This window comes from Culex quinquefasciatus, chromosome 1 (genome assembly GCF_015732765.1).
Source record: "Culex quinquefasciatus strain JHB chromosome 1, VPISU_Cqui_1.0_pri_paternal, whole genome shotgun sequence".
Taxonomy (NCBI): Eukaryota; Metazoa; Arthropoda; class Insecta; order Diptera; family Culicidae; genus Culex; species Culex quinquefasciatus.
In genome coordinates, this window is record NC_051861.1 from 14,529,289 (window position 1) to 14,545,921 (window position 16,633).

At 33.1% G+C, this 16,633-nt stretch overlaps 1 protein-coding gene across 4 annotated transcripts in view; it reads left to right on the plus strand.

The window, feature by feature from the left end:
• Positions 1-16,633, plus strand: part of LOC6033016 (hemicentin-2) — a 319,767-nt gene that overhangs the window by 179,436 nt on the left and 123,698 nt on the right. For 3 of the 4 annotated variants that reach the window (XM_038250375.1, XM_038250472.1, XM_038250426.1), the window contains exons 4-6: positions 6,170-6,205; positions 14,056-14,406; positions 14,470-14,580. In XM_038250375.1, the coding sequence (XP_038106303.1) occupies positions 6,170-6,205; positions 14,056-14,406; positions 14,470-14,580 (498 nt within the window). The remainder of the gene's footprint in view (positions 1-6,169; positions 6,206-14,055; positions 14,407-14,469; positions 14,581-16,633) is intronic. The other variant, XM_038250519.1, reaches the window with a different exon arrangement.

The following is a 16,633-nucleotide window of genomic DNA, read 5'->3' on the forward strand; positions in this document are numbered from 1 at the left end:
CTCATTTAATTTACGTTTTCTCTAAAACTTCTTCTAAAAATTAGAGTCGTGGTGACAGCAAATTTCCAAACCATCACCATTTCATGCTGCAAATTAATGATAAAAACACTTTTTTCGAATGTTCTTAAAAGGAAGGGGTTGTATCGCCACTCTGTCAGAGGATATCGAAAAATGGAGCACGGATTCATTGCTTGATACATAATCAGGGCCAAAAGTAACCCCATAGGACAAAGTAAATCAGGAGTGACCAAAGTGTCCCAAAAGCTGATTTTTTGTGGCTCGCGAACCCATTTTGAATCCCGAGCAGACGGAAATAACTTGGGAAGGTCAGTTTTTGATATTGTGAGAAGATCTAAATATGTTATTCGGATGATCGGATTAGTTGTTAAAATAACATAAATCAATAACAAAGATTTGTTCGAAGAATAACTTAAACTGTTATTATGTTGTTATTGCAATAACAAACCAATAACACAGAAGGAATCATGAAGGAATAACAAGATTTGTTATTTTGTGCGGAGAAGTGGAGCAGCATAATAACAAAAAATGTGATTGAACTGGCATGTCTCCATAACAAAAAAAGTTATTGTTTTGGTTTATTTGTAATTTGCAAATAAACCTGCAGTTGCCATAACTCCTCTGTACTAGTCAGGGCTGCAGAGTCGGGTACATCCAAGCGACTTTGAATCCATACTTTGAAGACAACTCCGACTCTGGATGCAGGATATGACGTCAACGACGACTTCAGCTCTCCAAAAATACCCGACTTCACAGATTCCGACTCCAAGCAAAAGTTGCTGAAAATTTGCTGAATCCGATGCAGTCTCCGAGGTCTCACTCCAGCTCGAACTTCAACGTCAGCTCCGACGTCCTGGCTTTGTGAAAATAATAACAGTTTTTGTTATTCACACTTCAAAAATTCTCAATAAATAAATCAACTCCGTTAGGGGATATAAAAAAATTAAAAAAAAAATAACTCTCAAAAGGTAATTTTATCGGATTAATTTTAGCTTGAAACCCCATTTCATGGTGAAATAAATGACCCCGATGAAATTGGTCAAAATTATTTCATAGTTCTAGCCAATTTTAGTAAAATCCCTTAGGGGGTATATCAAATAATTTAAAAAAAAACCGGGCAGACGGTAATAACAAAATTCATGCCATTTCAATAACAAATACTGTTAAAATAACAGAAAGTGTTATGGATTCTTCATGAAAATGTCATCTTTGCATAACAGTTGAGTAACACTTTATGTTATCATAACAGAATTTGTTATTGGTATGATATTGATTGAAAGCAAAAACATCTTGAGAATAACATTTTTTGTTATGAAAGAATAACTCCAACTGTTATTAAGATGATCGGATTAGTTGTTAAAATAACAAAAAATAATAACAAAGATTTGTTCGAAGAATAACTTAAAATGTTATTACCCTGTTATTACAATAACAATCCAATAACAAAAAAATCATAATGACGAATAACAAATCTTGTTATAAATAACATAAAATGTTATTGTCTTAGTATTTTCAAATATCAAAAATTGTTATTCCAAAGTTATTACCGTCTGCTCGGGAATCAACTTTCAAAATTTCAACTTTTTAGAATAATTTTAGCTTAAGGACCCCATTTCATGGCCAAAATAATGCCCCTGACGAAATTGGTCAACATTATCCCATAGTTCTAGTCAATTTTAGCAAAGTCCCTTAAGGGGTCTATCAAAGATTAAAAAAAATCAACTTTCAAAATTTCAAATTTTTAGCATAATTTTAGCTTAAGGACCCCATTTCATGGCCAAAATAATGATCCCGACGAAATTAGACAAAATTATCCTAAAGATCTAAACATATTTAACAAAAGCAAAAATAATAACAGATTGTGTTATGGACACTTAGAAACTTTTCCATTTGTGCGATTTATGGTAATTTTATTTCTCAGTCAGTATACCGAACGAATTACAAATTATGTTATTAGGAGCGTTTTTGAAATGTATAACATTTCCTTTTATTAGCGTGTTATTAAACATTTTCAATATAATATCACCAAATGCCAAATTTTGTTATTTTATCAGAAACTGTTATTATTTTTTCTTCTTGAAGTTGAACTTCAGGATAAAATAATAACACTTTTTGTTATTTTAACGGGATTTGTTATTGAAATATTATTAATTGGGTAATTCTCCGCCAACTCACACAGCAGTGGCCTCGACCCCTCTTCGATTTGCGTGAAACTTTGTCCTAAGGGGTAACTTTTGTCCCTGATCATGAATCCGAGGTCCGTTTTCTGATATCTCGTGACGGAGGGGCGGTACGACCCCTTCCATTTTTGAACATGCGAAAAAAGAGGTGTTTTTCAATAATTTGCAGCCTGACACGGTGATGAGATAGAAATTTGGTGTCAAAGGGACTTTTATGTAAAATTAGACGCTAAATTTAATGGCGTACTCAGAATTCCAAAAAAAAAACGCATTTTTCATCGAAAAAAACACTAAAAAAGTTTATAAAATTCTCCCATTTTCCGTCATCGACTGTAAAATTTTTTGGAACATGTCATTTTATGGGAAATTTAATGTACTTTTCGAATTTACATTTTTTCATTTAGAACAAAAATTTTCATTTTAAAATTTCGTGTTTTTTCTGACTTTGCAGGGTTATTTTTTAGAGTGTTACAATGTTCTTCAAAGTTGTAGAGCTTAATTTTAATATATAGACATAAGGGGTTTGCTCATAAACATCACGAGTTATTGCGATTTTAGGAAAGGATACGGATTTTGGCTCAGCAAGAGTTGGTAGCCTTAATTAAAACAATATCATAAATTGGTATGATATCAAATTTTGCTCATGCATAATCCTTAAGACAAATTTTAAATGGCTCAGGAATACAAAAAAATGGTATTGATATCAGAGTAAGGTATTATTATACATTTCCCTTGTTATTTACCCATGCTCGGGATGCTAAAAATCAAGAAAATTTGGAAATATATGTATCATAACTCAACTCAGTCAAAATTCAAGTACGGCTTCTTTGTTTCAATTTTTCGAAACACTCGTCATGGGAAGATTTGAATTTTACTAATATTGTTAGCCAAGTCCATCGCGATTTCGTGGTTTTCACTATCACATAAAAGGAAACATTTGAACAAACCAAGCATTCATTTTTGCCTTCCAAAATACAAATCATTCATGAAAATAACTTCTGCCCTCAGCGCACTTTCAATGTCACCAAGTTCCAGCGAAAATGGGAAAATTCCGCGAAACAATTCCGCCGTCATGCCGAAAGTGGGCCTCCTCGTTACATTTGACTCATCTTCAAATTGGGTCTCGTAGAACGGCAACGGTTGGTCGGCATTTTTGCCCTCCCCCTCCCCCTTCCCCCCGTGGGAGAGAAAAAAATTTCAACCATTTAACCTACAAGCTTTGAAAATTGTGACTTTTGGTGAAGGAGTGGAGGCTGCGGGACATACCGTGACCATCTGCCACTCAGATTTTTTTTCATCTGGTGAAAACTGAGGCAGTGGTGTGAAATTTTTCGAGGCGACGTGCTACAAAAAATGATTTTACTAATTTTGTAATATTCTGGCTGTGAATCTCCCATCGCTGACCCTCTGCGAGATAATGCGAGGTCCATGAGTCAGCAGCACAAAGTTTTTTCCGCAGTTTTTTTTTTTTTGCTCAATGCTCATTCTAGCATTTTGATGAAGGCGCGTAAAATATTTTTGTCACACAGATGAGAGTTGGGACAGGACAGGAAAAAAACACCACACTCACGAAAGAATCCCCAACAGCAAAAATATATAATCATAAAACACATATGATATGCGAGGACCGTGAAACGCGAAACGCAGCACTTCACCACATCAGAGGGAGAAGGAGCGCGCACACACAGACCCACACGTGGTGGGTGGTGGTGATGCTAGGAGTCATGATTTTTAATGGGATGCTGCGAGGAGAAAGAAAAAATGAACTCTAACTGATGATGAAGAAAAAAAGTGTTGGTAAAAATGCGATCTGTAAAAAATTCTAGATTAAAAATCCCAAAAAAGTGTACTACTTTTTCGAGAGAAAAAGAAAAAATAGAAGAAAAGCTGAATATCAAAAGTAAAAGTAAAAATGTATAAATTTGCACAGGAGAAAAGTGAAAAATAGTAGTAAACGAGAAGAAATGCTGATAAATAGAAGAGTAGAAGAGCAAAAGAGTAGAAGATTAACACAGTAGAAAAGAGTAGGAGAGTAGAAGAGTACCAGAGCAGTAGAGTGGAGGAATAGAAGATCAGATGTGTTTAAAAGTAGAAGAATACAAGAGTACAAAAGTTTAAGAGTAAAAGAGTTGAATAGTATAAAAGCAGATTAAATAAAATAGTTAAAGAAACGAGCGTAGAATAAAAGTATAATAAAAGAGGAAATGAAAAAAATGGCAGGTAATAGTATTGTAAAAAAATCTTATAAGCAAAACTGGCAACACTGTATTCCTTCAGCTGTATTCGCGCTCTAAATTTGCCTACGTTCCCGTACGTGTGTATGTAAATGTGCCCTCAGCTTGGGGGTGTGTGCACACCAGCAACGCCGTCGTCGTCGTTGTCCCTGAGCGAAAATGATGATTTATGAAAATGAGTTCTATTTTCACATGATTTAAAAAATGTCATTTAATAACGCTGTCTAGGGCGGAGTCTGCCACCAATGCCTGGCCACTCGTCCCAAATCGGTTTCAAAATTATGTTTGTCGTTTTTTTGGTTTGCTTTGTAGATTCAAATTTTCAGCGGCAAAAAAACGTGGAAGATAGTTTTCTGGGAAATATTAATTAGAGGCGCTTTCGCAGACAAAGATGTCGGCTAGATTGAACTGTGAGTCTGTTTTTTTGCTTGAAATTTCGTCCACTTGAAAAACACATGTCACTTGAGTCACATGAGTTGGTTTGTTTGGAAATTTTGACATAAAAACTGAAACGACCGAAAAAGGAGTGACAGCTTTCCGCTGATGAACCCGCGGCATTTTCTGTGGTGAGAACGTCCTGCAGAAGCCGACATAATCTGAATTTATAATCGCTTTGGGAATAACCGCCGATGATGGTGGTGTGGCAATGATTTTGATATTTTGCGATTTATTGTGGCAGTCTCGTCGGGGGACCACCACGGGAGAGTGTTGGCCGGAAGAACTGGGGCACTCTGGTTGACAGAGCTGGAAAAATGTCTAATTAATAATTTTTCTTTCTTTCTTTTTTTGTTTTCTCATTCCTAATTTTTCATTTTTTATTTTTCATTTCTCATTTCTAAGTAATCATTCCTCATTTCTCATTTCTCATTTCTCACTTCTCACTTCTCACTTCTCACTTCTCATTTCTCATTTCTCGTTTCTCGTTTCTCATTTCTCATTTCTCATTTCTCATTTCTCATTTCTCATTCCTCATTCCTCATTCCTCATTTCTCATTTCTCATTTCTCATTCCTCATTTCTCATTTCTCATTTCTCATTTCTCATTTCTCATTTCTCATTTCTCATTTCTCATTTCTCATTCCTCATTTCTCATTTCTCATTTCTCATTTCTCATTTCTCATTTCTCATTTCTCACTTCTCCCTTCTCACTTCTCACTTCTCACTTCTCACTTCTCACTTCTCACTTCTCATTTCTCATTTCTTATTTCTCATTCCTCATTTCTCATTTCAAATTTCGAATTTCTCATTTCTCATTTCTCATTTCTTATTTCTACTTTCTCATTTCTCATTCCACATTGCACTAACGATTTTATTACTATGATTTAACAAAATTAATGTTGGCAGCACTGCCGGTCACACCAGAACCAGCCTTTGAAGTTTTGCGCCACCCCTGCCTCGTCGTCGCCGCCGCCAGAGTCCGCCACCACGTTGTGTCTCTTTGTGTCGAGGTTATGTCAATTTATGAATAAATAAACAATATTCATTCCGGCTGGTTTTAATTAATGAATCATCGTCTGCCTGACACCAATTTGCGCGCGCAAAACACACCAACAAAAATACAAACACACAGCTAAACACAGTCATCATCACACATGAAATTGACACCCGTCATCAAAGATGCAAAGATTTTCCACACCTCAAACCTGACGGAAATGGGAACCAGATGGGTTGGTGTTTTGTGTTGTGTACATGTGTGCGTGTGTGAGTGCTGACTAGATTTCTTTCTTATATTTTACAGGAAAGTTCACACCCACCACAGCGACAGTCGACACCAGTAAGTGAGATGTAGAAGTGTAGAAGTTTCTTCTTTGTTTTTCTTTTTGCAGCATGAAATTATGTTTAAAAAATACTGAATATTGTTTTTTTAAATATCAAAAATATATAAGCACGTGGTGACTCTTAATCAAACATTTCGATTGAATTGTTTGCGGTTAAAAAAAACCTAAACTTTTGTGAACACAAAATTTTTAATACAGAAATACAAAAATACAAAAATACAAAAATACAAAAATACAAAAATACAAAAATACAAAAATACAAAAATACAAAAATACAAAAATACAAAAATACAAAAATACAAAAATACAAAAATACAAAAATACAAAAATACAAAAATACAAAAATACAAAAATACAAAAATACAAAAATACAAAAATACAAAAATACAAAAATACAAAAATACAAAAATACAAAAATACAAAAATACAAAATACAAAAATACAAAATACAAAAATACAAAAATACAAAAATACAAAAATACAAAATACAAAAATACAAAAATACAAAAATACAAAAATACAAAAATACAAAAATACAAAAATACAAAAATACAAAAATACAAAAATACAAAAATACAAAATACAAAAATACAAAATACAAAAATACAAAAATACAAAAATACAAAAATACAAAATACAAAATACAAAAATACAAAAATACAAAAATACAAAAATACAAAATACAAAAATACAAAAATACAAAATACAAAATACAAAAATACAAAATACAAAAATACAAAAATACAAAATACAAAAATACAAAAATACAAAATACAAAAATACAAAATACAAAAATACAAAAATACAAAATACAAAAATACAAAATACAAAAATACAAAAATACAAAAATACAAAAATACAAAATACAAAATACAAAATACAAAATACAAAAATACAAAAATACAAAAATACAAAATACAAAAATACAAAAATACAAAAATACAAAAATACAAAATACAAAAATACAAAAATACAAAAATACAAAAATACAAAAATACAAAAATACAAAATACAAAAATACAAAAATACAAAAATACAAAATACAAAAATACAAAAATACAAAAATACAAAAATACAAAATACAAAAATACAAAAATACAAAATACAAAAATACAAAAATACAAAATACAAAAATACAAAATACAAAAATACAAAAATACAAAAATACAAAAATACAAAAATACAAAATACAAAAATACAAAATACAAAAATACAAAATACAAAAATACAAAAATACAAAAATACAAAAATACAAAAATACAAAAATACAAAAATACAAAAATACAAAAATACAAAATACAAAAATACAAAAATACAAAAATACAAAAATACAAAAATACAAAAATACAAAAATACAAAAATACAAAAATACAAAATACAAAATACAAAAATACAAAAATACAAAATACAAAAATACAAAAATACAAAAATACAAAATACAAAAATACAAAATACAAAAATACAAAAATACAAAAATACAAAAATACAAAAATACAAAAATACAAAAATACAAAATACAAAAATACAAAAATACAAAAATACAAAAATACAAAATACAAAAATACAAAAATACAAAAATACAAAATACAAAAATACAAAAATACAAAAATACAAAAATACAAAAATACAAAAATACAAAAATACAAAAATACAAAAATACAAAATACAAAAATACAAAAATACAAAAATACAAAATACAAAAATACAAAATACAAAAATACAAAAATACAAAAATACAAAAATACAAAATACAAAAATACAAAAATACAAAAATACAAAATACAAAAATACAAAAATACAAAAATACAAAATACAAAAATACAAAAATACAAAAATACAAAAATACAAAAATACAAAAATACAAAAATACAAAAATACAAAAATACAAAAATACAAAATACAAAAATACAAAATACAAAAATACAAAAATACAAAATACAAAATACAAAAATACAAAATACAAAAATACAAAAATACAAAAATACAAAAATACAAAAATACAAAAATACAAAAATACAAAAATACAAAAATACAAAATACAAAAATACAAAAATACAAAAATACAAAAATACAAAAATACAAAAATACAAAAATACAAAAATACAAAAATACAAAAATACAAAAATACAAAATACAAAATACAAAAATACAAAAATACAAAAATACAAAATACAAAAATACAAAAATACAAAAATACAAAATACAAAAATACAAAAATACAAAATACAAAAATACAAAATACAAAATACAAAAATACAAAAATACAAAAATACAAAAATACAAAAATACAAAATACAAAAATACAAAATACAAAAATACAAAAATACAAAAATACAAAATACAAAAATACAAAAATACAAAATACAAAAATACAAAAATACAAAAATACAAAAATACAAAAATACAAAAATACAAAAATACAAAAATACAAAAATACAAAAATACAAAAATACAAAACTTCTTTTCTGCCTTTCATTCTACAAATCACTTTCCTCCTAATCGTAAACATTCTAGCCCATAAACTTGCTTGCAAAACAGAAAAAAAGCTCCGGGAAAACTATCACCCTAAAACAGCTTTATTGCCGGGCCTTGTTTAAATGTCGGGCCACCAGCACTTAAGCCAAACAAATCAACCTTTTTTTTCTGGAAATTGCAACAACCAAAAAAAATAGAAAACTCCACTCTCACTCCATAAAACACATGATTGCCCTCGAAACGAAATTGCACGCAAGTTTATCCAACTCAGCTCTTTCGTTCGCTGCTCCGTGTGAATAGTGTGCAATAAAATGTGGGTGGTGAGGGGGAATCGCGCCCGCTTTTCCTACGCCAGTTTTGGCTACTTGGTGAAAATTGGCCCATGGGCCAATAAAATGCCAATTTATTTCCTCACCCGCGGTGGTGGTGTTCTTCTGACTGGTTGGCCGCCCAATTTGAGCGAAGCTTTACGAGTTTTCCGTTTCGATGCGTGAAAGTGGAAAACACGATTTGTTTACAACTTTTGCCAGCCCTGCTGTGAAGAGGGAAACAAAAAAAGGGTTTCTTTTAATCGGTTTTGATTTTCGCTTTGAATTTTGTTGATCTTAGGAAAAATTTCATCGCTGCTCGGCCGTGACAAATCAAATCTTCTTTTTTTGTGATTTATTGAAGTGAAATCCGAACCATAAAAGTAAACAAATTTTCGAAGGAATTAATTGGAGTTTATCTTCTTTTGATATTTGAGAAAAAAGTAGGAGGAGAATTTCCAGATTAACCATTTTCAAATTCTGTTTTAACAAATTGGTTTCCAAACAAGACAATTGCAAATTAAACACCAATTTCACGAGTTATCTGCATCCACCCACGTGTTTCACACGTAAATTTTTGCGAAATTGTTCTGCTGTTTCACCGCCCGCCAGAGTGTGTCGTAATTGAGTTGCGTAACAAATTTCCCGAAATTTCCGCGTTCCCGAAAAATGCCGGAAAAACAAAATTTCCGGTTGAAATGTGAAGCTTTTTCTGCAAAATTGCACGTGGGTGTGAATAATTGCAACAGTACGTGGTTATGAAATTTTGGTCCGTGTTGTGGGAGAATGCCCCCCCCCCCTTTAATCGATTGTCATTCCACGTGGCCCGGGGATGTTAATTGCGGCAGAGTTTTAATTCGGTGCAGGTCGTAAAAGCAAGCGGCGCTAACAATAATTTACAATTGATTTGTTTGATTATTTTAATTTTTCGATTGGAAATTAATTAGTGGGAAACAGGCGGGATCATTTAAAATTTTGCTAAAATTGGCTGGGAAGGTGAGAAAAAATGTTAAATGACTGATGTTGAACTCGATTAAATTATTCTATATGCTTTTGTGAACTATATTAAGATATCTAGAAATCATTCCGCAAAATGAGGCAATTTTTTTCAAAAAAAAAAAAAAACGATGTCTGCAGCTAAAAAACAATTTATGGACAAAATTTTCAATTTTTAACATTCACGCTAAGCCAAGATTGCAAGCATTTTAGTGAACTGAAAGCGACGAATTTTCAAATTTATTGGTATAAAAGCGTTTTTAGCATGGAACATTGGCTACTATGATTACAAGCGGGAAGGCATATATTTTGGATATTTTTATTTTACTCGCTTCAAAACGATGTTTTTATGACATTTCTTTAAAACGTCATAAATTTAAATAAAATTTATCAAAGTTCATATTTTCAAGTGGTCAAAACTTTTTTTTTATTTGCGGCTTCCTTGAGGTTATTTTTCTAATGCTTTTTGAAAACCAAATATTGCAGCTTGTAATATTGATAATTTTGAAATTTCGTTGCAATGGGGCTTTTCTGTAAAATTTGCTTCATTTCGTGGCGTGCTCAAATAAAAACGAAATGCAAACGTATTGTTTAATACCGCTGCATTTTTTGTTAGGACGTTGCAAATATTTTTTTATTAATGTCCCTTGACTCTGACCAACGTCGTGGGGGAATAAAAAAGTTTAAAAATTGAATTTACGAGCCATGGATTCAACATTAGAATGAACAAAGTATTAGAAAAATGCAATTTACACCTGCCCAGTTGTTTTGCAATCATTAGTTTTCAAAATACCTAAGTATTGACAATTTTTTTTTTTTTCGCAAAAAAAAATTTTTTTTTGCTGTGCTGTACATGGGTAAATCTCCGCCAACTCACACAGCAGTTGCCCCGACCCCTCTTCGATTTGCGTGAAACTTTGTCCTAAGGGGTAACTTTTGTCCCTGATCACGAATCCGAGGTGCGTTTTTTGATATCTCGTGACGGAGGGGTGGTACGACCCCTTCCATTTTTGAACATGCGAAAAAAAAGGTGTTTTTCAATCATTTGCAGCCTGAAACGGTGATGATATAGAAATTTGGTGAAAGGGACTTTTATGTAAAATTAGACGCCCAATTTGATGGTGTACTCAAAATTCCGAAAAAAACGTATTTTTCATCGAAAAAAACACAAAAAAAGTTTTAAAATTCTCCCATTTTCCGTTACTCGACTGTACAAAAAATTGGAACATGTCATTTTATGGGAAATTTAATGTACTTTTCGAATCTACATTGACCCAGAAGGGTCATTTTTTCATTTAGAACAAAATTTATCATTTTAAAATTTCGTGTTTTTTCTAACTTTGCAGGGTTATTTTTTAGAGTGTAACAATGATCTACAAAGTTGTAGAGCAGACAATTACAAAAATTTTGATATATAGACATAAGGGGTTTGCTTGTGAACATCACGAGTTATCGCGATTTTACGAAAAAAAGTTTTGAAAAAGTTACTTTTTGCGTTTCTCTTTGTTTCGTCGTCCGTGTCTGTCGCGGGTGACTATGAACGGCCATGATCGATGACGACCAACTTTTTCAATACTTTTTTTTCGAAAAATCGCGATAACTCGTGATGTTTGCAAGCAAACCCCTTATGTCTATATATCAAAATTTTTGTAATTGTCTGCTCTATAACTTTGTAGATCATTGTTACACTCTAAAAAATAACCCTGCAAAGTTAGAAAAAACACGAAATTTTAAAATGATAAATTTTGTTCTAAATGAAAAAGTGACCCTTCTGGGTCAATGTAGATTCGAAAAGTACATTAAATTTCCCATAAAATGACATGTTCCAATTTTTTTTACAGTCGAGTAACGGAAAATGCGAGAATTTTTAAAACTTTTTTAGTGTTTTTTCAATGAAAAATACGTTTTTTCGGAATTCTGAGTACGCCATCAAATTGGGCGTCTAATTTTACATAAAAGTCCCTTTGACACCAAATTTCTATCTCATCACCGTTTAAGACTGCAAATGATTGAAAAACACCTCTTTTTTCGCATGTTCAAAAATGGAAGGGGTCGTACCGCCCCTCCGTCACGAGATATCAAAAAACGGACCTCGGATTCGTGATCAGGGACAAAAGTTACCCCTAAGAACAAAGTTTCACGCAAATCGAAGAGGGGTCGGGGCAACTTTTCCCGATTTCGTGTGAGTTGGTAGAGAATTACGCACATGGGAATTTCATAAAAGTTCAAAATACTTTTAATCCAGCCCAAACATGCTTAATACGATTATAAATGCACGAAAATGCATTTTAGATTATTTTAAGTTGATTTGATCTCTATTTTCACTGAAATTTTGAAGATTTTTGAAAAAATATTGTTTTGCCCCCTTTTTTTAGGACCAATTTCTAAGGGGGGGGGGGGCGATATAAACTTTGAAAAATATTTGCAACGGACTTACCTAATTTTAGAGTTTTCTTTGAATAGGTCGTATGAAAATGAGAAATTTCATAGCATTTTATTTCATTTATATACATTCCAGATTTTTTTTTTTTTAACCGTGGGGTATGTCTTAGAACGATTATTTTTCCAATGTTTTTACAAAGTTGAACAAAAAATATTTATATAAAAATAAGGTTTGCTAGTTGAGTAATCGCAATTTCATGACAGATTTTTTTTAAAGTTTCTTTTTTCCCCAGTTTTGCACTGCCCTGGTTTTGATTCGTCCAGCTGCCTCGGTTAAGCACGGCCCACAAAAATACGTATTTTTCCTGTATTTTGTAAATGCAATGTTTCTCGAAAAATTACTCAAAATTATTTTTTTTATAATATGGGTATCAAATGATCCGATTTTTCATACATTTCGAATATAATGATAACATTTTTGAAAATACCAAAAATTTTCACAAAACTACGTATTTTTGAAAAAATACTCAAAATTTCAGTTTTCTACAAAATGGATATCAAACGATTGTTTTTTTTCGTAAATTTAGAAAGTTATAACACAAACTATTGAAAATTACGTATTTTTGAAAAAAAATACTCCAAATTTCAGTTTTCAATCCGGATTTCTTCATATATTTCAAAAGCTAGAATACATTTTTTTGAAAATATGGGTAATTCTCCGCCAACTCACACAGCAGTTGCCCCGACCCCTCTTCGATTTGCATGAAACTTTTGTCTCTGATCACGAATCCGAGGTCCGTTTTTTGATATCTCGTGACGGAGGGGCGGTACGACCCCATTCCATTTTTGAACATGCGAAAAAAGAGGTGTTTTTCAATAATTTGCAGCCTGAAACGGTGATGAGATAGAAATTTGGTGTCAAAGGGACTTTTATGTAAAATTAGACGCCCGATTTGATGGTGTACTCAGAATTCCGAAAAAAAAACGTATTTTTCATCGAAAAAACACTAAAAAAGTTTTAAAAATTCTCCCATTTTCCGTAACTCGACTGTTAAAATTTTTTGGAACATGTCATTTTATGGAAAATTTAATGTACTATTCGAATCTTTATTGACCCAGAAGGGTCATTTTTTCATTTAGAACGAAATTTTTCATTTTAAAATCCCATGTTTTTTCTAACTTTGCAGGGTTATTTTTTAGAGTGTAACAATGTTCTTTAAAGTTTTAGAGCAGACAAATACAAAAAAATGATGTATAGACATAAGGGGTTTGCTTATAACATCACGAGTTATCGCGATTTTACGTAAAAAAGTTTTGAAAAAGTTGGTATTCATCGGTCGGAATTTTTTCATACATTTTGAATGTAATAACAAATAATTTTGATTTTTTCAGTTTTTTGATAAATATTCATCAGGTTCACATTTTCCATATTTTTTTTAAAATATTTCTCAAAATGAGGTGTAAAATTCAACCAACCAAATTTTCAACCTTCCAAAATTCAACTCTTTTTTTGTGTTGTTACAAGATCTTTTGCAGCTTTTTTCAATTGTCATCTTTTTGTGTAAAAGATTGCATGTCCAAATATTTTTGAAATTGTTATTGTTTATTTCATGTTTTCAGAGAATTTCATAGAATATAAAAATAATAAATTATAATAAAACTATATTTTTTGTTTCCTCCTACAGTTCCCGCCCGCATCGTGTGGGCCGCCGTGGACCACGACGCCGAGCTGCCGTGCGACATCACGGCGCCGGGCCCCCAGGACGGCGTCAAGCTGGTGCTGTGGTTCAAGGACTCGACCGGGATTCCGCTGTACTCGCTCGACTCGCGGTCCGGCGTGGCCATCTCGGCCGCCCAGCACTCGACCATCGCGTCCGACCTGGGCCAGCGGCTGTTCTTCTCGCTCGGGACGACCCCCAAGGAGGCCCGACTGCAGATTAGGAACATCAAACCCTCGGACGGGGGCGTGTACCGGTGTCGGGTGGATTACTTCAACTCACCCACGCGAAACTACCGCGTCAACCTGACGCTGGTCGGTGAGTGTCGAAAAGTGATCTTTTTGCGTACTTTTATTTATTAATTCTTATTATATCTCCCAGTGCCTCCGGAAGAGCCGCGGATATTTGACGCCCAGGGAAAGGAGATCTCGTCGGTGGCCGGACCGTTCCGGGAAGGTCACGAGCTTTTTCTGTCCTGCCAGGTGTCCGGAGGTGAGTCTCTGCTCAAGGTTCTCATGTTTTGGGAAATTTCAATCCTAGCTCATGCAACGACATCGGTAGACCATTTTACTCAGCAAAATTGAACAGCTCCACTGTCGTCGGCGCAAGGGGAAAACAAATTTTCGAACTTTATTACCTCCTCCTTATTGAGAGGGCAGGAAAACCCCGTTGGCGGTGTGTTCCAATAAAACCCAAATCGAAAATCCTTTCCCCTTCTTTGGTGCTTTGGCCCCACAATTGATCAGTTCTCCATGAAATCAAAACAATTTTAAATCGTTTCAGAAAAAACTTTTCTCTTAACAGCTGTTTTTTTTAAACTTCAATTAATTCATATTGACACTCAGAAATTTAATAGATTATTCACAAAAAGTTTCAATTTCCCAGAGTAACACTGGCACTGGCACTTTTCCGGTGACACTTCGAATCCGATCCACCTTCAGTCACCAGTTTTTATAGCCAACGCTACTTGCTTCACTTGCGGGAAAACCCTCCACTGAAAAAAAGGAACAACTATGATTTTCTAGATAATCCCACCCCGCACAAACCCTGCCGGCATCGAACGTGCAGTTTAGAGCTTTCCCCCCACCTTCACCAAGGTTCTTTTTTTACGACGACACATACGATGATGAAGATCCGTTTTCATAAAATGAAGCGAAAAGTTGTTATCCGCCTCACCAGTGGGGGTGACTTGGTGACGTTGCCTCGGAAAAGCGATCGAAAATAAACTGTTTGCATTTAAATTCCATGAAATGGGAGTGTGTTGGCACCCGAGCTGCTCTGCCTTCTCTCGGAATACCCCGGAATGTATGCAACCAGGCAGGCTGGCTGGCTCCGGTAGAAAAGCTCACTTTTCGGTTCAGTAAGCGAAGATTTTTATGCTGCAATGCGATGAAATGTTTAGGAGGGGGCTTTGTTCAAAGAGCTGGAAAAGTTTGGGGGGAGGAAGGATGGGAACGAGTGGCGATGTTTTTCCGCCCCTTCTCTCTGGGTATTGAGTGCAGTGTTGAGTTGGTGGCGATATGGCGGTGGTGGTCGTAAAGTTAGTTGTCTTATAAGACGTGGCAGTTTACCAGCAATATTGCTGAAGATTTTACAAGTTGGAAGAGAAAGTGAGGTTTGAAACGCAATTTTGATTTATTTAATGGGGGTACTTTTGGATATTAATTGAAGATATTTGAATTTTAATCAAGGTTCTTAAAAAAATCGATGGTGCAATTTTAACTCTCATATTAAACAAGTAAGGGAAATTCGTGTATGTTTGTCAGGTTAAATTATCGATCCTATTTCCGATCTATTTATCATTCGATTTATGTTGAAAACGCTTTTTGAAGCTGTATTCGACTGTCAAATATTATTAGGACGTTGCAAATTTTATTTTATGTGTTTGTCCCATCCCTAGTGCGTCCAATTTCCCGACACAGAAACAAATTTCTCGGGATTTTCCGGAAAAAATATTTCCCGTTTCCCGGGAAATTTAAATTTTTTTCGGGAATTCCCGAAATACAAGCGTAAGTATACATTTTCCTACCTTTGTTGGCAACAAAGTTTTGAAATTATAAAAAAAAATAATAATTAGAGAACCTGATTTTTTTAGGTCGATTCCGTAAATTTCATGTGAAGGTCTGATTCAAATATTATTTATTTCTGAAGCATTCTCAACTAGAAATTTTGTTTCCTTATATGTTGGGCAATGAAAATTTCGCTATTGAGCAATTCTCTATGAAATCGGTCTTTTTTCTTAAATTTTAATTTTTGTATTTTTTTATCCGACTGAAACTTTTTTGGTGCCTTCGGTATGCCCAAAGAAGCCATTTTGCATCATTAGTTTGTCCATATAATTTTCCTTACAAATTTGGCAGCTGGCCCGCGGCGGGCGCTCTAAAATTCTTTGTGTAAATATGGGTATTCGGCGCCGTCGCTCCGTGCCATACTTTCATACACTTAGGAGCCCAGGGCGGCGAAGTCCTTGTAGATAAAAGGAAGACACTAGTGGTTGGTACTAGCAATGGTGGCCGATAGCTATAAAGTCAACTTCGTTTTTCCA